This window comes from Rhinolophus sinicus, linkage group LG01 (genome assembly GCF_036562045.2).
Source record: "Rhinolophus sinicus isolate RSC01 linkage group LG01, ASM3656204v1, whole genome shotgun sequence".
NCBI classification, from domain to species: Eukaryota; Metazoa; Chordata; class Mammalia; order Chiroptera; family Rhinolophidae; genus Rhinolophus; species Rhinolophus sinicus.
The window spans coordinates 18,881,705-18,907,024 of NC_133751.1; the positions used below are offsets into that span (position 1 = coordinate 18,881,705).

A 25,320-nucleotide genomic window follows, 5' to 3' on the forward strand; every position below is an offset into this window, starting at 1 on the left:
CCTTTCTCTTTTAATATTCTGTTCTTCTTATATTCTGGATAGAGAGGTAAACTTTGTATTTCGCTCAGCTGCTGTCCTTGAAAGTATCATATTGGATATAAAACCTAATTAGTTGCCGGCAGTAGACCAATTTATTTCTGCAAATGAGCCATCTTCTTTAAAGTTTGAACAGCTTAAATGTATTAAGGTGAGGGTAAAAGATAGTGTCCTAAGACAAGATTTTAATCACAGATATAAAATGTGTGTCTTCTATGATTAAGGAGTTTTTAATCTATGTGTTTATTGAGATAATTTTATTTAAGTGTTAAAATCATGTGCAGGTCTTATTTACTCCATCTGTAAATGCAGCAATCATGCTACTAGAATCACTGTGATGTTGAGAAACTGGAAAACTTGAGGAAATAATTATATGATAGAGCAAAGATTTGTTAATTCTAAGGAATGCATGTAAATATGGAAGTAACAGGAATCCGTGTTGTAAGATTAATTAATATCCCTGTATCCTGAACATGCTTCTGAAAATTATTAACAACATTTATACCACCATAAAAAATGCATTTCAATATTGTCATTATGTCTAACAAGAAATAAAGCAGGTGCAGGGAGCTTGATGAAAAATAATGTAAATGAAAAATTCAGTACTTCTTAACATGCATTGTTACCATGTAACTATTAAATTAATCACATAAAATAATTAAGTCTAGTTAATAGGTAATATGTAATGAATACCTAGTCACACGAGTTAACAATATTCTAATTGTAATCAAACCTACTACGTAATTGCTGCTTATTGCATTAAACCATATATCACATGCCTGATATCTCCTTTGTTTTATAAATTGGAGCTTCTTAGTAAGGGGAATGGCTTTGAAATGTTGAAAATAAACTGGCAGGATGCCAGGGAATCTGTATCAGATGAAATACAAATGAGGTTTTGAACAAAAAAATAAATAGGGCTTAATCTTCTGAATACCTTAAGCTTAGTGCTATTAAGTTAATGTGGTGGTACCAAAATTATAAATGGCTTGATTCTCTTCTACTCACTCTTAGCAATATTATACTGCAGGTGATTGAATCAGACAGTCAAGTGTGTTCTTGTCATGTTTTTTCTTTGTGACATTGAATAATATCTTTGTAATTTTCATAGTTTCTATACTGTTTTGATTCAAAGATACAGAATAAAAATATTCTTACCATTTCCAACATCAAATATTTATTTACAATGGTAATTCCTCATGGAGTTATATGTAAGGTCCTGAAAATTTTATTACCATTAGAAATTTGTCACTCAATAAAATATCCTATTTTATAACTACACGGGCTTTAATTACCAAAAAATAAACTTACTAGATATCTTTGGTAGTAATCATAGTTACTAGGTGGCAATATCCAACCAAAATTTCTACTAACCTTCCAATGAGAAAAGTATAAGATTTATTACAAATAGTAGTTTTATAGATATAAAATAAAAGTTTCACCTTTCATAATACAATTAGACTAATTTACAACAAAGTTAACTGAAAGAGAAGAGCAGGCTACACTTTCAATGATGACTACGGTTCTTTATTGCAAGTCTTCTGTAGAGCCTAGAGAGTCAGGATGATTGTGGAGGAGAATAAACACCAGTTTCCCACTTTTTCTTTTATCGCTTATGGTTTTGTGTATGGGGCAGGTTCTCATTGAGGAGCTTCAAAGTGACTGTGGCGCTAAAATTTGTCCATAAGTACAGAGTTACCTTGGAAAGAAGCCAATACAGGTTGAATAGGGTTGGGGTAAGCTCAGATATGATTCAGAGAAAGAGATGACTTAATTCTACACATGAAACCAAAGGAATTTCAGCATAAGCCCTGATCTTTGCATATCTAGGACAGATACAAACGTGCATAGCAAAAACTTTAGAAATCAACTGAGATTTGAATCATCGCTCACAGGAGGCTACAAAGAACTTAAGGGTGATTTATTGCTTAAAAACACTTTTTCCAGATGGTTGTCAAATTACCCAGAGTCTGCACAACATAATATTTACAGTATCCAGGATACAATTCAACATTTCTTGACATTTAATGAGCCAGGAGAATATAACCAATTATAATGGGAAAGGACAAGCAACATATGCACATGCCAAGATGGCCCAGATATTGAATCTATCAGATGGAGTTTCCAGGGCAGCTATTTCAACTATGTTCCGTGAGATAAAGGATAACATACATAAAATGAATGAAAATGAAAGAAATGTCAGCATAGAAACTGAAAATATAAAACAAAATTAGGAATTTAGAACTAAAAAATATAGTATCTTCAATAAAAAACTCACTGGATGGGCTTAGTAGAAAGAAAAAGATGGTGTTAAGAATCAGTTAACTTGAAAAAACAGCAGAAATTACCTAATTTGATGAACAGTGTTTATATTTAAAGCATAAACGGAATGGTGTCTCAGAGGTCTTTGAGATAATTTCAAAAGTTCTGACATGTATGTAAGTAAGACCCTGGACATGAGGAAGAGATTAGGAAAGGACAAATATTTGAAGACACAGTGGTCAGAAACTGCTCAAATATATTGTCAAATGCAAATTTAGAGATTCAAGAAGCTCAGCATACACCACAAACATAATAAACTCAAAGAAAACCAGACCTAGACACATCCTAATCAAAGCACAAAGATAAAGAAAATAACTTGAAAGCAGCTAGAGAAAAATGACATGTGGCATACAAGGGATCCACACCTCGTCATGGATTTCTCATCAGAAACCACGGAAGCAAGAAGACAATGAAGTCAATCTTTAAAGAATATCAACCTAGAATTTTTTCCAGGAAAAAAAAGGTTCAGAATGGAGTAGGGGGAAAACATTTTCACATTTAAAAAAATAATAGAATCTATCCCAATCAAATAGTCTCTATAATAAATGGAAAAAAATATTATTCAGGCTGAAGGACAATAACATCAGAAGGAAATCTGAATCATAAGGGATGAAGGAAGAGAAAAATAAGTAGTAAACAAATCAGTAAGTAAACATATTTTATTTTCTCTTTGGTTCCTTAAAATATTTATGACTTTGAAAGAAAAATTATCATAATTTTCTGTTAGATTTCAATGAATATAGATGTATTACATATGCAATCAATAATAAAAAAGATTTATGGAATCAGGTACAAAGGGAGCTATATAGTTGCAAGGTTTCTACATTTAATTTAAAGTGTTAACATATTAACTCTATTTAGATTGTGAAATGCTAGGTTTGTATATTATATTCCCTAGAAAATCACTTAAGCAAACCAAAACAAAACAAAAACCTAAGAGATACTGTCAATATATAAATTAAAATATTAAATTTTTCAAATAACTCAAAAGACAGAATAATGGGAACAGAACATGAGAAAACAGTGAAGAAATAGAAAAATAAAATTGTAGACCTAAATGAAACCGTACCAATAACTGCATTAAAATTAATAGTCTAAACCAACGGCTGGCCTACTATGACTTTGGCAAAATATAGCCCAAGAACCTTTTATATTTATGCTTACACTTAAGAATGTTTTTTACATTTTTAATTGTTTATAAGAGAAAAAGAATGCAAACAGCCTTTAAAATGGTTTGTTTTTGAAAGAGTCCCAGAAAACCAGGCAAAATCTAAAATATTTATTACCTGACCCATTTATTGATCCCTCCTGATTTAAACATTCTAATTATAAGGTAGAGATTGACAGAGTGGATGATAAAGCAATATTCTATCATATGCTGTCTCAAAAGACACATTTTAATTTCATATAAAAATTACAGAATTGTACACCTGAAACGTATGCAACTTTACTAACAATTGTCACCCCAATAAATTTTATTTAAAAAAAATACAACAAAGGGAAAGTAAATGAATGAAAAAAGGTGCACAAACAGTAATTGTAAATGGTTTGAGTACCTATTTTAATATTAGATAAAATACATTAAGCTCAAAGAGATTAGTGGGGAAAATAGAAGAAATAATTCATGAATATATATATATATATATATATATATATATATATATATATATATATATATATCATTCTTTCCTGCACTTGTGAGTATGTTACTTTACATGGCAAAGGGACTTTAGAGCTGTCTTTAAAGTAAAGGTGTTGAATTGAGAAGGTTATCCTCGATTATCCAATGTGGGTCCAATGTAATGGCGGTGAGTCAGAGAAAGAGGAGATGTGAGAAAGGTAGCAGAGTGATGTGATGTGAGGGACAGAAACTCCATCCACCATTGCTGGCTTTGAAGATGAAAGGGAACAGTGAGCCAAGGAATGTGGGCAGATTGTAGAAGCTGAAAAAGACAGGAAAACAGAATCTCCCCTACAGCCTCCACAAAAGAACACAGCCCTACTGACACGTGATTTTTATCCCATTGAGAAACATTTGAACCTCTGACCTCTAGAATTGAAAGATATTTTCGTTTACAGCAATTAAGTCTGTGGTCATGGTTATAGCAGGAACAGAAAAGTAATACAACATACAAGTTATAAATGTGCATTGCTTCACTGAGCCGCAAAATACATGATGAAAAAACCAATGGGATAAAAGGGAGAGAAAAAAGTTCACAGCTATGATAAAGGATTTTAACACCTCTCATTCTGACAGAACAGCTACATCACAAAAAATCAGTAAAGACATGTAAGATTTAAACAACACTATCACCTACCTTGAGCTAATTGATATTTATAGAACACAAGATTCTATGACTGCAGAATACATATATATTTTCAAGTACACACTGTGAGAAATAAATAATAGCAGAATATCTAGAAAAACACTTGATATCTGGAAGCCAATCATATCCTTATAAATAACTATAGAGCAATGATGAAACCCAATTGTTTAATTGGTCTTACCATTAATTTCTTGGCAAGCATGTTTAGTAAATGTAAAATAATATGGATTATTTGTGTCTATTCTTGAAAAAAAATTGCTTTATAGATGTATTCTCAATAAGAAAATGGGGCTTGTTTTGCAGTTACCACCATATCCTATGAATAATAATGTACTAGAAATTCTCTAAGAGAAATGTTAATAAGAGGATCTTTTACATTCTCTCTAAGAGCTATGTCCTTTCAAGTATCAGGGAACCTCCAACATTGATGATTTCCTGAATAATTCTTGAGAATGATGTTAAATTTCTTCCTTTATTAAGGACAGGTATACCATATTATTCTAAAATCACATGCAATGACTTAAGGTGGATTGTGCAGGTTCCATTTACATTAGCCTTCACATTTTCCAAATCTCAGTTATAAAACGTTGTATAATTATTTAACAACTCTTCTTTTCATAATCCCCACTTTCAAATAATAACACCATTTTGATAAAACATAAATGCTTATATATTTAACTACTTTTAAAATACTATATCATATCTTATGAGGACGTAAAATAATTGAACAAAAACAACTTGAATAATGAAAATTCTTACTGCTTACCTGTATGTGGATCACAGGACCATTAATATTATACGATAAACAGAACCCTAAGAAGATATTCACCAATACTGGTGACTAATAATGATAACTAATAATATAGTTCAGTTAATATGGTGTTCTGTGTTAAACATTGCCAATAAAAGCTTAATTTTCACGATAAGCAATATGAAGACCATTAAATCTATACAGCACTATGAAATGTCACATAGCATCCACTAGATGTCTCCATTAACTGACTTTGAAGGACTAAAGCTATGTATTGAAATATTTTAATATCCCGGTATAATGGGTAGGTGAGGCTGCCCATTGTACCATTTCTTTCTTTGAATTCTCAGGCATAGTTTGGCAGTGCAAGAACTCTGTAACATTAACAAATTCAATAAAAGACAAATAGATGGAAAAATATTGAAACGAACCACATATCTGTTTTATCTTCCTGCAAAAATTCATATTTTTCAAAGCAGAAAAAGTTGATTTAATAAACACACAAAATGAAAATAACTTACATTCAATATCAAGGTACATGCTCTTTTGGTGCCCTCCGATTCTACTTGCAGCTTCACAGTCATATCTCCCTGAGTCTGACAACTTCACATCCGTGATACGCAGGGATGAGCGTCCATGCTGCCCTTTGACTTCAATGCGGCCGTCTGGGCTCTGTTTACATCGATTCGGGAAAAAGAAAGATTTTATGATTGTTTTGTGTAAAATGATGACCAAACCCATGGCATTTATGCTATACACAGCAAGTGAAATTTATGCTATACACTCTTACCTGCATTCAAATATATTTCAAAAACACTGCATTTCTATATTTATGATTTACAATTTCTAGCTTATCCATTTTACCTACCCACTTGCTTACAGGGGCACTCATATGTAGTAAAACTTAAATACGTTTTGTCAACCTCTCTTAATTTAGTATGCTCATTGCTTCTTAAAAACCTTGCATGTTCTTCCAGGAATGGTTTTCTTGGCTTCCAATTATGTTCTTTGCAAACATAAGACAACAGCAATGCCTACTCAATTTTGCCTAAAATTTACCAATGAAAATTACATTCCTGAGGCACTTTAGTTTCATACTGCACCGTGTAAGGAGAATGTATCAAGATTTACCAAAATTAAAGACTTTAAAAAGAAATTATAGTTTTCATTTTCGAATAAATACAGTAGTAAGTACTGTTCATAAGCATAACTAGTACCAGATGCATCATAGATAAATTATTAAAACATAGCAAGCACTATCTAACTCATTCTTAGGAAGTCAATGAAAATAGTAGAAAGGTGATTAATCACTTACTCCATGAATACTGCCTCAAATCAAGGAATTGCTTATAATTCAAGTCTATAGATTATATTTCAAATAAGAATTCTTGTGTGAAACAAAATTATCATACCTATAAGTATTTTCTTAAATCACTTAAATACCTTTATAGCACACATACTAAAATAGAGATAGTTTATTCATTGAATTTTACATCATACAATCAGGAAATATATTGAACTTTCAGCATTTTATAATTTATCTGAATCGTGCACTTTACAATTAGTGGATCAATTATTCTCAATATTTGAGTTTTAGTGCCTCATAAAATATTTTATGCCATACATTTAGTTTGAAATATGTATGTTATTATGTAACAAAATAATGGTTGTTTAATTTTCTATAAGACTGAAATTCAATTAAATTTTAGTACATGTGTGCACTTTGTATATTACAATTTGGCATTTAATTATTTCCTTTAATTAATATCAAAAGACTGTTTTAAAGTTCTTTTTCAAGCATGAAGTTGATTAGGGCACACTATGGTTACTTTTGGGCCTTTTAATTTTGTATAGGTATGCAATTTTCATATTATCATATCACTCAGTAATTATTTATGATCAGAAAAATGCTCTTCAAAAACAAAGAAACAAAAACATTCTGTTTTAGGGATGTATTATGCAACTTAGATCAGGATTTCTAGGTGGGACATATGTTTCCACTCCTAAGTATTGCTAAGAAAAAAACAGTAAGATGAGGTTTTCAAGCAGAAGGGCATTCTCTTCTGCCAGTATTTAAGATGTTTAACTGCCAAATCTATTTACTTGAGGAAAAACAATTTAAAAAAAATAAAAAATCACAAAGTTTAAAGCCAGAATGAGCAAACCCCAAACCAAAATGGCTGATTTGTTACACGGGAAACTAAGATCCAGCACTACCTGGGTATTCTTTAGTCCTTACCTCATTGCGCCTCTATTAGTCATTGGACCTTATTGAACTATCCTTCCTTACATGTGCGCTGACTTCGCTTGGCATTCAGACACCCATACTCTGGTTTTTCTCCATTTCACCTCTCTGACTACTCCTTCATCTCTATTGCAGTCTCCTGTCTCCCTGCATGCTGACCTGGACTCTGGTCCTTTTTAGTCAATATACTTTGCTTAGGTGCTCTCATCCCTGTCCACATCTACATGGGTGACCTTGAGTCAGTCTTTCTCCAGCCAGGATCTCTCTTCCCTGGAGCTTCAGAACCAGGTATCTCACTTGTTCGGCACGTCTCTTTGATATGTATTTCAATCTGGTATGTGCAGACCTGAATGCATCACCTCCTACCCCCCCTACACACACACACACGCACACACACACACACACACACACTCCCTCTTCTCCTGCCATGGTGTTTATTTCTATGACTGATACCAATGATTTCCCATACCCCGTGCCATACCTGTCCTCAGTCTTGGATTAGTTTCTGAATCTTCATTTACCTCTTTATATTCCAAATTATGAAATATCTCCATTTAATCATCTGGCTCTACATTATCCTTTCCAATTTTCAGCAATTGTGTTTCGGTAGACCTATCTGCTGTCTGCCTCTCCTATTTACAAGCTTAGTTGTGGTGCTGAGTTGGAAGGATACTGACAGGTATCTCTGGATTTCAGAGACAACAATCACAGGCTGAATGTGCCCGAAAAAGAGTCCCTGACTCTGCAAAACCATCAACGTTATGCTCTTCCCTATGTTTCTTTTGTAAGAACTCCTTCCTGATGCAGAAATCATTCCTCGTATAGCTAAGAATATGCTCCTTTTAAAAGCAAGCTTTTAATTCTCACAACAACGTAATGAAGGTTTCCCATACCCTGCACTCTACAACTGTAAATAACAGTGGATTCCCTCCCAAATTAAACCCCCATCCCTCAGCTTGATGTTGAAGGACTTCCATATGGGATCACTTTTCTGACTCAGAAGATGTTACCATTTGGATTCCAATTAATTTGTATGACTTGTGCTGTCATGAATATCCTGTGCTTTCCATAAGCACCCTTCACAGACCTGTCTAAAACTCTGGTGTATATACAATTAACATGCTATTAGTAAAAGTGTTTGCTATTTAAAAATTATTCCTAATGTATCTGAAATTATTAACAGAAATACTGGAAGAAGAGGATTTCTTTAGGGAAGTGTGTGATTCCCTGGGTAATCATAAGTCACTAGCAGACTTGGCATTGGCTCTGTAATAATGCCCAATATGCATTTGTCTCAGATAACTTACATTAGACGACCAAAGTCATCCCCTTTCATATCTGACATGCCAAAGGACATCTCTCTTTGTGCTACAAAAATTCATTACACATTTCTGAAAGAAAATTCATTTATATCTTGGCTTTGATTCACCACCTACTGCAGATTCATTTCAGACATCTGATATTTGATTGAGACAGGTTAATGGACATATTAGCTACCCCTCTACTATTTTCAGGTTCTGTCACTGCATTAAGTAAGATGATTAAAAAGTAAAGCGTCTGACATTATTATTCCAAGCCTTTACAGAAAAGCACTCTGAAATTTGATTTGATTTATATTATTTGCCTTTCCAGAAGATCAGCTGAAGAACAGCTTATTGGAATAGTGTTTTATATTTTTATAAAATGATTATTAATCAATGATCTATGAATCCAGTAACTATGTGATAACTGCCTTCTTGAGTTTACTTGCAACCTGAATATTTTGTTGTCAATGTTAACTGTCAGACTTTTCAAAACTATATAATGTACCATGTTTATAGGTTGTTTTTGTGACCTTACTTGACTAGACGTGTATTGCCAAATTGAGAACCTAGCTGTAGTTCACAACAATACACCCAAGGTTGCCAGGATTCCTCATCTTTCTTCTTCCTTACATTCATGTCTTTGAAGCTTTTGAAGTAATTGACCCCTTTGGCCTTTTGAGAGAACTATGCATCTTGACACTTAGTTACTCACTATTTATTGTGCAGTTATTCCTCAATAAAAATCCAGGGATGCATGCTGAGCAAAACAGAATAATTCCTACCCCAATGAGACTTAAAGTTTAACAGAGAAGACAGATACTAATGTTAAAACATAATGCAAATAAACTAAAAAGTACCATGTAGGAACACTACAGTTTCATTTCAGAGGTGAGTGAAGGAAGGTATGGGTAGCGTCAGGGGTATATTCCCCGATAAAATGAGGTGTGGACAGAGATCTGAAAATGGTGACAGAGGGGGCATATGAAAGAACTGAGGAAAGGCATATGAAAGAACTAAGGGAAGGTACATGGGATCTCTTCATGTTGGGCAGGGAAATAGAGAATTCAGGCAGAACCCTGGACAAAAGCAGACACACACAAATGGCACTCCTGCATTACATATTCTGTATGGCTTAGTCATCATGGCATTAAATCTGCATCAAATGTAAATTAAACACAGCTTCAAATATTTGGAGGTAGTGTCAAGGCATAACGGCTAAATATGTAAACCAGAAAACAGATGCTCTCCAAAGGTTATCGCCATTAATTTATCCAAATTAACTTCTCAAAATCTGTTAACATCGTGTTGACTAATTTCTGCAATGAATTTTAAACAGAAATATTATCTTTCCTCTTTTTAAAATTCATATGTTAACTCTTAAACTCAATTTCTCTTTCCTCTAGGCTTGATCCCAGCTTTCTAATATCCTTCCTATTTTTATTTCATGAACTGAACTTTTGTACAACTATACGTCCTTCTAGCAGTATAAACTGATGTAATAAACAGTAACACATGAAATAAGACTTCATTTTAATTTACATAGCTTCTACATCAGGTTCTAGTGTCCTCTTCTTCTCTTTGCAAATACAGTCAATAATTTATTCAATAAATAGAAATTGAATATGACAATGATAACAGCTAATACACATACTAAATGGTAGTTAGACACTGTACTAAATGTTTTGCATTTATTAGTTCACTGAATACCCATAAATTTGCTATGGGATTGGGACTAACATCATCTCCATTTTAAAGATGGTAAACCGTAGTACAGGAACATTAAATAATATGCCAAGGTTCCACACAGTTTATAAATGATAGTGGTTAGATATTCAGGCTGTCTGACCTTGGAGTTCATGCTCTGAATTTCGGCTCTATGGTTCACCACATGAGCCATACTATGTGACCCAACTACATATTTACAGGTACTATGCTGCGTTCTCAGGATAGAAAAATGGATGAGAAAGGCAAAACCCTTAAACTCATAAGTCAATAGTCTTAGAGGGGGAAAAAAAAAAAAAAGGCAAGTCAAATACATGGCAGTATACATGAAATTCAGGAAGAACACCTAATGCAGTCTCCAGAAGTGAGGAACAATGTCTTTTAGGAATATCTGTGTAAACTTGAGACCTGAAGGATAAACAACAATGATATAAACAAGGCACCAGACTAGCTACATAATATTCAGGGCAAACTGCAAAATAAAATGTGGGTCCTCTCATTAAAAAAAATATCAAGGGATACTGATCAAAAGGGCGGCGTGAGGTGAGCCTCTGTAAAGCTCCCCTGGAATTTACAACTAATCGAACAACAATATCTCCACAAAGGACTCCCTGCACAGCAGACAGGCAAGACAAAGAGGCCCGCTACTGAATTCACCTAAAGGTGAGCGAATAGCGCGAACAGGGGGAGGAGGGAAAGGAGAAGTGCGGAGACGGAGCCGTGGGGGCACAGGACGCAGACCTAGCTCAGTGCGCCGAGCTCGCTGCATCCCAGAACTACCGCAGCTGCAGGAGAGGGAAGAACTCGGACTGCTAGGGCTCCGCTTGTGACCCACAGGGCTGAGGGGGCAGCATAAAAAACGGCTGAACCCAACGATCACAGCAGAGACCTCGGAGAAAAGACTGAGGGAAGAAGGCTGAAAACGGTGGTTTAAGCCCTCACTGCCGAGTAGAGAACAGAAACCTTAGACATTGAGACTAGCCGCCCCCTCCCTACCCTCCCAGAGCTCGCCCTGCATCCACCTGCCCGGTGCTAGAAACGGAACAGTAGCAGTGTCAGATCAAAATAACAGAATATTTGCTGTTCTGAGAACTGTGGACCGCAGACACAGATTCGCAGCCCAACTAGTTCCAGCAAAGGGGAGTGAGCTGTGGAAGCAGGACCGGCTGTGGTGGTGGTCACCGCCATTGCTTTGGGCCACCTCTCACAACTCACCCCGCCCCTGGCCCCACCTATCTGGGCGGATCCCTGCATGAGTAAAAAGAACTGCTGAAATATATGGTCTGTGAATCTGGTGCAGGAAGATCTTTGGAACATCAAAAGCTCTCCGCATACCCACACGGACACTGCGTCCTGTGACCCAGGTGAACTATTAACAGAGGAGAAGCCCGTCTCCCAGGGAATCCCCCCATTGTGTGAGAAGCTGGCATAGTGCAGAGAAAACATAGCATTACCATGTGAGAGAGAAAAAAGGCTGAGTCAGAGAGAAAATAAAACATTCTACCAACAAGTACTGGAAAACAAAAGAAAGACTTCTTCCTATCAACCTGTTGCAGAAGCCACTCCTATAGATGTCTAGGAAGAGAAATAATAAATCAGTAATTGACATGAATAACCAAGGCAACAAGACAGCTCAGAAAGAAACTGAAAAGTCTCCAGAAAAGGAACTTAAAGATATGGAAACACGTGACTTAAATGACAGAGAATTCAAGATTGCAGTTCTGAAAAAACTCAACGAAATGCAAGAAAACACAGAAAGGCAGTTTAATGAACTCAGAAACACAATCAAAGAACGACATGAGCATTTTATGAAAGAGATTGAAATTTTAAAAAAGAACCAAATAGAATTTCTGGAGATTAAGAACTCAATAGAAGAAATTAAGAATGAAATAACCAGCTTAGGTAGTAGAGTTGACCAGATGGAGGAAAGAATCACTGACAATGAAGATAGAAAACTGGAAATTACACAGATGGAAGAAGAAAGAGACTTGAGACTTAAAAGAAATGAAAGAACTCTACAGGAACTTTCTGACTCCATCAGAAAGAGCAATATAAGAATAATGGGCATACCAGAAGGAGAAGAAAGAGAGAAGGAAACAGAGAATATATTCAAACAAAGTGTAGACGAGAACTTCCCAAACTTGTGGACACAACTGGATACTCGAATCCAAGAAGCTAATAGAACACCTAATTACCTCAATCCCAAAAGGCCTTCTCTAAGGCACATTGTTTTGAAGCTGTCTAAAATCAATGACAAAGAAAGAATCCTCAAGGCAGCCAGGGAAAAGAAGACGGTAACTTACAAAGGAAAGCTCATTAGATTATCATCAGATTTTTCAGTAGAAACTCTACAATTCAGGAGAGAGTGGAACCAAATATTCAAACTATTGAAACAGAGAAATGATGAACCAAGAATAATATACCCAGCAAAGATATCCTTTAGATATGAAGGAGGAATAAAGACCTTTTTAGACATATAGAAGCTGAGGGAATTTTCTAATACACGACCTGCACTACAAGAAATACTAAAGGAGGCTATTCAACCACAATCAACAGGGATAATTTGTGGTAACCAAAACATAAAAAGGGGGAGAGTAAAGGCATGTACCGGAATATGGGAATGGAGAAAGTAAGCGTGCTGAAGAAAATGGAATACTCTAAATATCAAACTTTCTTTTACATAAACTTAAGGGTAACCACTCAAAAAAAAAAAAAAATCCAGAACTGAAATATATATTGTAATAAAAGAAGAAACAGAGGGAAACATCATAGAATACCACCACACAGAAATAATAGACAACAACAAAAAGGCAAAGAAACAATGGAGACACAGCCTTACCAGAAAACTAAAGATAGAATGACAGGAAATCCTCACATATCAATAATCACCCTAAATGTAAATGGACTGAACTCACCAATAAAAAGGCACAGAGTAGCAGATTGGATCAGAAAACTAAACCCAACCATATGCTGTCTCCAAGAGACACATCTCAGCTACAAGGACAAGCATAGACTCAAAGTGAAAGGGTGGAAATTGACACTCCAAGCAAATGGTACCCAGAGAAAATCAGGTGTAGCCATAATGATATCAGATGAAAGAGACTTCAGGTTGAACAAGATAACAAGAGAAAAAGATGGGCATTTCATAATGGTAAAGGGGACTATACAACAAGAAGACATAACAGTCATCAATATTTATGCCCCCAATAAGGGAGCAACGAAATATACCAAATAACTACTAAAAGAACTAAAGGGAGAAACTGACCAAAACACAATTATACTAGGGGACTTAAATACATCATTGACAGCTATGGATAGATCATCCAAACAGAAAATAAATAACGAAATAGCAGCCCTAAATGACACATTAGATGAAATGTACATAATTGACATCTATACATCCTAAAACATCAGACTATACATTTTTTTCTACTGTACATGGAACATTCTCTAGGATAGACCATATACTAGGAAATAAAATGAGCCTCAGCAAATTTAAGAAGATTGTAATCATACCAAGCATGTTCTCTGATCATAAACCTTTGAAATTGGATATCAACTGCAAAAAGAAAGCAGGAAAAAAACCAAATACGTGGAGATTAAACAACATACTTTTAAAGAACGACCGGGTCAAAGAAGAAATTAGAGGAGAGAGCGAAAGATACATAGAAACAAATGACAATGAAAATACATCCTACCAAAATTTTTGAGATGCAGCAAAAGCAGTTTTAAGAGGGAAATTTATATCACTACAGGCCTATCTCAAAAAACAAGAAAAATCCCAAATAAATAACCTCATGTCACACCTTAAAACACTTGAAAAAGAAGAACAAGTGAAACCCAAGGTCAGCAGAAGAAAGGAAATAACAAAAATCAGAGCAGAACTAAATGAAATAGAGAACAAAAAAACAATAGAAAAAATTAATGTGACAAAGAGCTGGTTCTTTGAAAAGATTAACAAAATTGACAAACCCTTGGCTAGACTCACTAAGATAAAAAGAGAGAAGACACTAATTAACAAAATCAGAAATGAAAAAGGGGAAGTTATCACGGACACCACAGAAATACAAAGGATCATCCAAGAATACTATGAAGGACTATATGCCACCAAATTCAATAACCTAGAAGAAATGGACAAGTTCTTAGAAACATATAGCCTTCCAAGGCTGAACCATGAAGAACTGGAAAATCTAAACAGACCGATCACCAGTAACGAAATTGGATCAGTCATCCAAAACCTTCCCAAAAGCAAAAGTCCGGGACCAGATGGCTTCACTAGTGAATTCTACCAAACCTTCAAAGAGGATCTAATACCAATCCTGCTCAAACTCTTCCAAAAAATTGAAGAAGAGACAGTACTCCCTAACTCATTTTATGAGGCCAACATTACCCTGATACCAAAACCTGGTAAGACAACACAAAAAAAGAGAGCTACAGACCCATATCTCTGATGAATAGAGATGCAAAAATCCTAAACAAAATTCTAGCAAATTGAATGCAACAATGCATTAAAAAGATTATTCATCACGACCAAGTGGGGTTCATCCCCGGGGCACAAGGATGGTTCAACATCCGCAAATCCATCAATGTGATACATCACATAAACAAAATAAAGGACAAAAATCATATGATTATATCAATTGATGCAGAAAAAGCATTTGACAAGATACAACATCCATTTATGATTAAAACACTTAATAAAATAGGTATAGAAGGAAAATACCTTAACATAATAAAGGCCATATATGACAAACCCTCAGCTAATCTCATAATTAATGGTGAAAAACTGAAGCCCTTTGCTCTACGTTCAGGAACACGACAGGGCTGTCCCTTATCACCTCTGCTTTTCAACATAGTGTTGGAAGTCCTTGCCAGAGCAATCAGGCAAGAGAAAGAAATAAAAGGCATCCAAATTGGGAATGAAGAAGTTAAATTGTCACTCTTTGCAGATGACATGATGCTATATATAGAAAACCCTAAAGACGCTACCAAAACACTATTAGAAACAATCAACGAATACAGTAAAGTTGCTGGCTACAAAATCAACGTACAAAAGTCCATTGCATTCCTATATACTAACAATGAAATCTCAGAAAAAGAAATACAAAAAACAATTCCTTTTGCAATTGCAGCAAAAAGAATAAAATACCTAGGAATAAACTTAACCAAGCATGTGAAAGACCTATACGCTTAAAACAATAAGACATTTTAAAAATAAATTGAAGAAGACACAAAGAAATAGAAAGACATTCCGTGCTCATGGATTGGAAGAATCAACATAGTTAAAATGGCCATATTACCCAAAGCAATATACAAATTTAATGCAATCCCCATCAAAATCCCAATGGCATTTTTTAAAGAAATAGAACAAAAAATCATCAGATTTGTTTGGAACCACAAAAGACCCCGAATAAGCAAAGCAATCTTAAGAAAAAAGAACAATACTGGAGGTAGCACACTCTGTCACTTTAGCTTGTACTACAGGGCTACAATAATCAAAACAGCATGGTATTGGCAGAAAAACAGACACGTAGACCAATGGAATAGAATTGAGAACCCAGAAATAAAACCACATAAATATGGACAGATAATTTTTGACAAAGAAGCTAAAAACATACAATGGGGAAAAGACAGCCTCTTCAATAAATGGTGCTGGGAGAATTGGATAGCCACGTGCAAAAGAATGAAACCGGACTGCTATCTGTCACCATGTACCAAAATTAATTCAAAATGGATCAAAGACTTAAGCTTAAGACCTGACACAATAAACTGTATAGAAGTAAACATAGGTACTAAACTTATGGACCTTGGGTTCAAAGAGCTTTTTATGAATTTGATTCCAAAGGTAAGGGAAGTAAAAGTTAAAATAAATGAATGGGACTATATGAAATTTAAAAGCTTCTGCACAGTAAAAGAAACCATCGACAAAATAAAGAGTCAACCAACTGAATGGGAGAAGATTTTTGCAAACAGCGCCTCCGATAAGGGCCTAATATCCAAAATATACAAAGAACACATGAAACTCAACAACAAAAAATCAAACAATCCAATTGAAAAATGGGCAGACGACCTGAAGAGACATTTCTCCAAAGAGGACATACAAATGGCAAATAGACATATGAAAAAATGCTCAACATCACTAATCATCAGAGAAATGCAAATCAAAACCACAATGAGATATCACCTCACCCCAGTCAGAATGGCTATCATCAACAAGACAAATAGTAACAAGTGTTGGAGAGGCTATGGAGAAAAAGAAACCCTCATACACTGTTGGTGGGACTGGTGCAGCCGTTATGGAAGGCAGTGTGAAGGTTCCTCAAAAAATTACGAATAGAATTGCCGTATGACCCAGCAATCCCTCTCCTGGGTATCTACCCAAAAAATCTGAAAACATTTATACATAAAGACATGTGTGCTCCAATGTTCATTGCAGCTTTGTTTACGGTGGCCAAGACATGGAAACAACCAAAATGTCCTTCGATAGATGAATGGATAAAGAAGTTGTGGTATATATACACAATGGAATACTATTCGGCGGTAAGAAAAGATGATATAGGAACATTTGTGACAACATGGATGGATCTTGAGAGTATAATGCTAAGCGAAATAAGTCAGACAGAAAAAGCAGAGAACCATATGATTTCACTGATATGTGGTATATAAACCAAAAACAACAAAAGAACAAGACAAACAAATGAGAAACAAAAACTCATAGACACAGACAATAGTTTAGTGGTTACCAGAGGATAAGGGGGGTGGGGGGTGGGAGATGAGGATAAGGGGGATCAAATATATGGTGATGGAAGGAGAACTGACTCTGGGTGGTGAACACACAATGGGATTTATAGATGATGTAATACAGAATTGTACACCTGAAATCTATGTAATTTTACTAACAATTGTCACTCCAATAAAAAAATAAATGAGGAAAAGAACATTACCATCTTTCTGTCACAGATCTCTGGATGGGAAATATCATCTATCATTAGTAGATAATTTTTAAATTATACATATGTATGGATATATTCATATTTTACTATAGCTACCCATATTTTAATAACCTCCATGTATTATATTCCATATTCTATAGTTAATACGTTAAAATAATTAAAATTAAAATGTTATAAAAATAAGTCAAAAGTAGAAATAAGTCTTTCAAAGATTATTTATAAACAAAATGACTAAGTAGAGGTCCCCCATGACAATTGTCATGATGCTGGTTTTCAGAATATGACATGAATATTTTACATCACTGCTTGGCTGTGCTGCCTTTTAGTATAACATATTATTTAAGACCACATTGCAGAACCAGACTGCATAGGTTTATATCATGGCTGTGCCACGAGCGTACTCAGTTTTCCTCTCTGTACACTTGGTGTAAGAGTACAGCTTTCAAAGCACTGCTGTGAAGCTTAAATTAGTTAATATTTTTAAGGCTTAATGCCTGCTAAGTACTAGAAAAATGGATGGGCATAACACATCTCATGTCCTGATCAAAGTGATAATTATATGAGTTCATGCAAATTCCATTTTGTGGTGATGTCCAAAGGCATTCCACATGCATCCTTTCTCAAAGGGAAATGATAACTCTGTCTTCCTCTTAATCGGCAGGTTGCTACTGCTGCTAGACTTCTCTCATGACCCTATGAACCAGTCATTGCCAATTATTTATACTATTTTGCCCATAAAAATCTGTAAGATACATAGTAAAGGACAAAATTAAAACTAGGACAAAGAACTACGGTAGGGGAGCAAAAGTAATACTGATAAACACTAACACATTTCACATATAAATGATTAAATTTCACAATACACGTTATATTGCATTTCATGTAAAGTACTACTAAGGAAACCCCAGATACTGAGTTTGTCTGTAATTGCCATGACACCTGTGGATGGTCTGGATGTATCCTTGACACTGCTTTTCATCAGGATGCCTGTCCTGCTCAAAGCCATGACTTTGATGTCAAAGTCAGTCAAGTAGGCTTTACATGGACGTGAGCTTGGTGTTGCCATCCATTCGTTTTAAATTGCAGAAGTCTAATGATAATGCATCACATCACCAACATTTATATTAGTCAAAGCCCTATACAATAAACTGGCCACATGCCTGTGATATCAGTGTACCTTATTATGATCATGGATTGTGATTAGAGCTCTAAGTAAATTAGAATGAGGCAACTATGCTTATCGTATGGCTGAACATAATTTTGGTGTAACCGTTGGTTACTCTCACTGACATTTTTTGTTGTATGTGTGAAATTTTGATGTAATATGATAATAATAAAACAAAATATTTGATATCAAGGTTGTTCAGAAAATTGAAGACATGTGAATTCAAGCCATAGGATCAGACTAGAATAGGAAAAACAACCCATTTATTCAAGCCATCAATCCATCTAAACTGTCACTGTTTTGTCCATTAATAAATCAGGAAATCAAATATAAATAAAAAATAAAATAAAAAATAATAAAAATAAACAAACAAAATTGTTTAAAAAATAAAAAAAAACGCAAAAAAATAGGATGATCACTATTTTTTTGGGATTCCCAATTTTCCTGTATATTCTTCATAATGAAAAATCAGAAAAGTAATGACAACTGCTTATTAAAATTCACTAAGGGCTACAGAAGCTAATAAGATATTCAGATTGAAAAATTACATCCTATCTTCAGGTAAATTTTAGTTTCATTCATACAACAATGATAACATAGAAAAAAGATGAGAAAGCATGCGGTACATTACACTGTTTGACATTTATTAATATTATACGATGGACAGCTGTATTGCTATCATTTATGGCACATAACTGAATTCACCTTGTGGACAATGATATCATGTTACTAAACCATACTGCTCTGGAAGTAATGTGAATAATCTCCAATAAGCGCTGACTCCATTTTAAATAAGCCATAGTTTTGATTCTTTGTTTTTAAATCCAAAATGAAAGGTAATATTTTGCTATGTAACACAAAGATAACCTATTGGAAAACAGATGGCCTGCAATATTAGAATTAGAATGGCATATTTGCAACTACTGAACCTGAGAGAGATATGTGGGGTTTCATTATACTATTCTTTAGCTTTGTCTTTGTTTTAAAATTACATCTTACATTTTATCATGGAATAGTTCAAAAAGCATACCTAAAATGGGATTTGTTTCATTATTTTATTCCCTGAATCGTTAAGATATATAGAGCAGATCAGAACCCAAATTCAAGTCTAGAGCATGCTGCTGCTGCAGACTACTTACAAACCCATACAGTTTTGTATTGAAAGTGCTGAGATTTTGATGCATTTATTTTGCAGAGTTATCACAATAAGTTGACTAATACAAAGTATATAACTTCTATTGCTTTTCACCACTTCTGGTTAGAGCTGCATAAGATTATGCAGGTTCAGTGCAAGATACATAATAAATGTTATTATAACCAGTGATATAGTTAGTGACCACATCTAAGCAGTATGGCAATCTAGTTCAAATTATAAACAAATTAAATATATTTATAAAGCAGGAAACACAATACCCAACAGAAAGTAGTACAATGATATTATTTGATATGCTTTGCTTAAAAAATGCCTGACATATTAAATGTTAACATAGTAGTTATCTTTCTCCTTTAGCAACTTTTTATGCAAGTCCCTGCAAGAGATTCTATAAAGGGGAAAACACAGTATAAAGAATATTTTAGGAACATTCTTTCTTTGCTCTACCTAATAGAGCAAATGAGGGCCCTGTTCTGATCATTCTTTGGTCAACACTTACTCAGAGCATGCAAAAAGCACAGGATTGCTAAAATAATATATATTATTAGTCCTTTCCTGTCTGTTTCATTCAGATAGGTTATATTGTTCTGTTTTTGCCTTCACTAATCTCTTCTGCAGTATCTAATCTGTTCTTAATGTTACCCAATCTTTTTTACTTGACATTTTTTTCATCTCTAGTATTTTGATTTAATTTGTTTTACATCTTCCATGTCTCTCTTCATTATGAACAAGAAGTGCTTTCTTTTATCTTATAGTACATATGCAGCATAATTAAAAAAATAGTTATATTAATGTTCCCATCTACTAACACTATCATCTATGTCATTAATGGATCTGTTTCTATTGATTGAATTGATTTATCTTTCTTTACCATGGATTACATTTTCGTGCACCTTGTAGTCCTTGTAATTTTTTTATTGGATGCCAGATTTTGAATTAGAAATGTTGAGTGCTGTATTATTTTTTATTACTTTAAATATGCTTGATCATCTCTTTGAGATACTATTAAATTACTTAAACAATTTTATTCTTTTGAGGGTTCTAAACTCGGGCAGTTAGGATTGATCTTTAGTTAGAGACTAACGTGGCCACACTGGGAAAGCAATGTTCCTCGGTATTCCAGTGGTTCTTTCTAGGGCTGTGGATAGTTTCCTCTTACACATATTGGTACTCAGCTGATAATGCCTGGGGAGGATGCTGAACATCTCTTGAGCTCTCTCTCTATATATGAATGTATCTCTTATCCATAGAGTTCTCACCTCTCTGCTATGCCATACTGTGAATTCTAGCTACCTCAGTCACTCAAACTGAGAACTAGTTTTCTCAACTAAAAGATACACCCAGACACTTCATCCTTGTGCTGCAGCCTGGAATCTTGCTGGAAGCATTGGGCTTGAGAAATCTTAGGACTCACACAATTTGTTTTTCTTTCTTTCAGGGATCAATACACTGCCCACGATGTCATGAATTTTGTTTGCTGTTGTCATTGTTTAAAATCAGAATGTAAATCAAGCCCTTCTTTATCCATTATTCCTGGAAAGAAAAATTCTAACAATTATTTTAAATTGTCACTATTTCCACACTTAACGCCAGGCTATGTGTTTATCATCTAGTGATCACCTTTTGTTACAGACATGAGGATATTTGTACTATACCACACATCACTATTAACAGTATTTTTCTTATTGGACTGATACCACAAAGTAGAAAAGTAACTACTGATATATATGTGTGTATATTATAAAATTGAAAGCTACTCTCACAACATATATATATATATATATGAACCTTTATATAATTAATGTGTATAATTATTGTCATGTGTGCTGGTAGTATTATAGCAGAAAATATATGCTCCTCTTTGAATACTGAGTCATGCTCAGTGACTAATACACTTTATTTTGATGTCTTATAACTATGCATTGGGTGGGAGGTTTAAGGGATGAAAAACATATCCATAACATTAAAAAGCTTGGAATGCCCAAGGATTGATGGAGGGAATGTGAAATCTTATTTGGCTGAAATACATTGATCTTAATAGAAAGATATGAGGAAAATTAGGAGGCAACAGAGACTGGAAGAGCAGCCTATCATGTAGACTCATGTAGGTTATAAAAGGGATTTCCAAATGATATGAAAAGTTATTAGAGGCTTCTGAACAAAGAGTGATATTATCTGGCTTATTTCAAGTGGACCAACCTAGATATTTTAATGAGAATAATGGGACAAGGGTGGATGCATTGAGAACTCTTAACAATGTATTGTAATAATCTAGGCCAGTAATTATGATTGCTTGGACCAGAGCAGTAACAGTTGAGTGTTCACAAATGATCAAATTTTGAATGTACTTGAAACAATGCTAACATAATTTGTGGGGAAAAAATTGAGTATGGGAATATTAATAGATAAGAATCAAAGATAACTTCAAGAATTTTAGCCCATACAACTGGAAAGAAGGTGTCACCTTTAGTGAGATTGGACTGACTGAGAGAGAAGCAAATGTGGAGATAATATTCAGAGTTGGATTGGATATTTTCACATTGAGATGTTTATTTAATATGTAAATGGAGTTGTCTGGTAGGCCATTGGCTATAGAAGATGAGGGTTCAGTGGAGAGGTTCATGGTTGAAATTTGGAGTTTACGGATTCCAGTTGGTAATTAAAGCTATGAAACTAGATGAGTAAGTGAAGGGAATAAGCATGGTTAGAGAAGGGAATCCAATAATGGAATCCAAACTTGGCCCCTTGAGACTTACGGGTCAACTAGAAGACACATTGATAAAAGGAGATTGAAATTAGAGAGAAATAGAGGAAGAGAAAAAACAGGAAAGTGTTCTGCAAGTTGAAGAACATGTTTAAAGCCAAATAAATTATTTAATTGGGTCAGTGCTGCTTGTTGACAGAAATAAATAAAAGCTAATAATTTACCATTAAGTTGAAGAAAGTAAAGGTTATTGGTAAAGTTGCCAGGGAGTCTCAGTGAAGTGATGTGGTTAAAGCCTGATTGTAGTATATTCAAGAGTCAATTGGAGGAAGAAAGAGAACATGTTTAAACAACAGTTTCAAGGGATTCTGCTGTGACAGAAGACAGATATCAGATCATTTTTGGAGGCTTTATGTGGTATCTATCTTTATCTATCTATCTATCTATCTATCTATCTATCTATCTATCTATCTATCTATCTATCTATGAGAAACGGAATAAAAGACTGAGGAATATGTATGAGATAGTGATTATAATAACAGACAGTGAAATTTAATTGGGGTATAAAAGTAGTGAACAAGGTAGGTGGTTTGAGCCAGGAAAAGATGATAGGATCTACAATTATTAGGATTACATTGTTTCTACATATTTGATAGTGTATAAATACATTTTTCTTATAACTAGATGCACCATTTAACATGTATATAAAAATAACCCAGCACTTAAAAATTTTGACAGATTTTTTGGATTGCAGAACAATAGCAATGAGGCTGCTCAAAGATATAGATCATGAAAATACACCACAGCCAAGGAAGATTCTTACCTAGGAGTTGTTTTTTCCTTTTTTCCAGAATAAATACAACTATTCAATTGATAGCTGAACAGTTATTACTAAAGATCTCTGTTTAATATATCTTATTTCAATTTATTATCTAATAATCCATGAGTCAAGCAATGAAGGCACTGCAGTAACTATAACGTAATTTTTATTAAAATGTATTTAATTTTATTCATTAATTATTGTGTAACTAACATTAATGCACTTGTTTTTGTTGCACACTTAAGCTTAACAATGGAATTCATCGAGTGTATTATTTTTATGTAAGTTGTTTATTAGAATGTTTGCTAAAATATTTTCATACATATACTATGTCGTGTATAATAATTCAAATTTATTTTTCATATATATATATTAAAATTGTACCAAAATATCTGCATTTCTGCCCATACATTCATTCAAATTTATTTAATCTTGTTTCTTGAATTTAGCTAATATTATCCACTAAAATAGCACATGAACAATCGAAAGTTACATTTAACATGCAATTTATTTTTGTTAAGTCTATCAATATTTACTGTATCTCAATATTTCTTTATAGCCATGTATTTTTTAAACTTTGTTCAGGGGTTATAGTAGATTTCATCATAAGAAGAAGTAAAGGCAACTGAAGTCTGTATGCAGGATATTGTATTTACAAAAAAATAAATAATGTATGTTCTGCTACAAAGCTACACTTTCAATATGTAAATAACATTTTCCCCAAAACAATTATTATAAAATTGAAAGCTACTCTCACAACATCTTACAAACATGATGACAGTTACTTTCAAATTGAAAATATACTAGTTGTAAAAATACTAGTTCATTAAGAAATGATTTTTTCAAAAAGAATGATTTTTTTATTTTTAAGTTATTTCCAGGAATTCTCCCGAAAACAGTTTTTATGAGGACAGGTTGAACTTCTGACTAAGACTTCTCTGATCATTGTTATTCAAGCTGTGGGATGAAAAATAAATTTCAGAATGTTGTCAGTGATTGAAAACGCACCTCTCAGCAAGCTCAGAAGTATCCAGGAAGATTTCCAACATGTCTAACTATATTCTACCACCTACGTCAGATGGGGGATTGCAGTATCCATTTTGCCTATTGCCCAGCAGGAACTGATAATACTGCTCTGAGAGCACAAGCATGAAAAAAATGCATTGGACCTCAAAAATGTCATTGAAATACAAAATCCCTCAGAAAAGTCTGTTTTCTCTGGAAAGAAAAATGAATGAATAAAATCTACAGGTGCCAGGAGTGTGCTCTTCAGCATTCTTCTCGACAATGAGAAATTAACATTTTCCCAATATAAACATATTACCAAATTATAGCTTTTCTGATGATTGAATTATATAGAAAAGGTATATAGAAAGGAAATTGGAAACACACTGCTTCATTATACTAGTAGAAAATCATGAACTGAAAAAAATAGTAATGTCTGAATTTAAAAAGGGCTTGGCATCTGAATAAAAACTGTATTTCAAAATGTGTGATTATCTACTAAATCAATAGAGAAACTTATTTAATAAGGAAATATTAAAACTTGAAGGGGAGTATTTTTATAAACAACAGAACTTTATCTCTGAAGAACATGGTAATTTACCTGCTATCAAAGAGCAGGTAAATGGAAATCTAAGAATTGAAACAAAACGAATTACTGTTTAAAACTACTACATAATACTAATCTACAAAACTCTATTTTTATGAACTAGAGATAACAAAGATAGCATGATTAGGAATCCAGGGGTTATACAAATGGACTCCTTTTATATATCTTGGTTTTTGTATAGCTGTATAAAGATCATTTTAAGTTTT

At 34.0% G+C, this 25,320-nt stretch overlaps 1 protein-coding gene across 1 annotated transcript in view; it reads right to left on the reverse strand.

Annotated features, from left to right (window-relative positions):
* Positions 1 to 25,320, reverse strand: part of LOC141566969 (neural cell adhesion molecule 2) — a 395,623-nt gene that overhangs the window by 59,647 nt on the left and 310,656 nt on the right. The window contains exon 9 of the mRNA XM_074326523.1: positions 5,958 to 6,108. Within this exon, the coding sequence (XP_074182624.1) occupies positions 5,958 to 6,108 (151 nt within the window). The remainder of the gene's footprint in view (positions 1 to 5,957; positions 6,109 to 25,320) is intronic.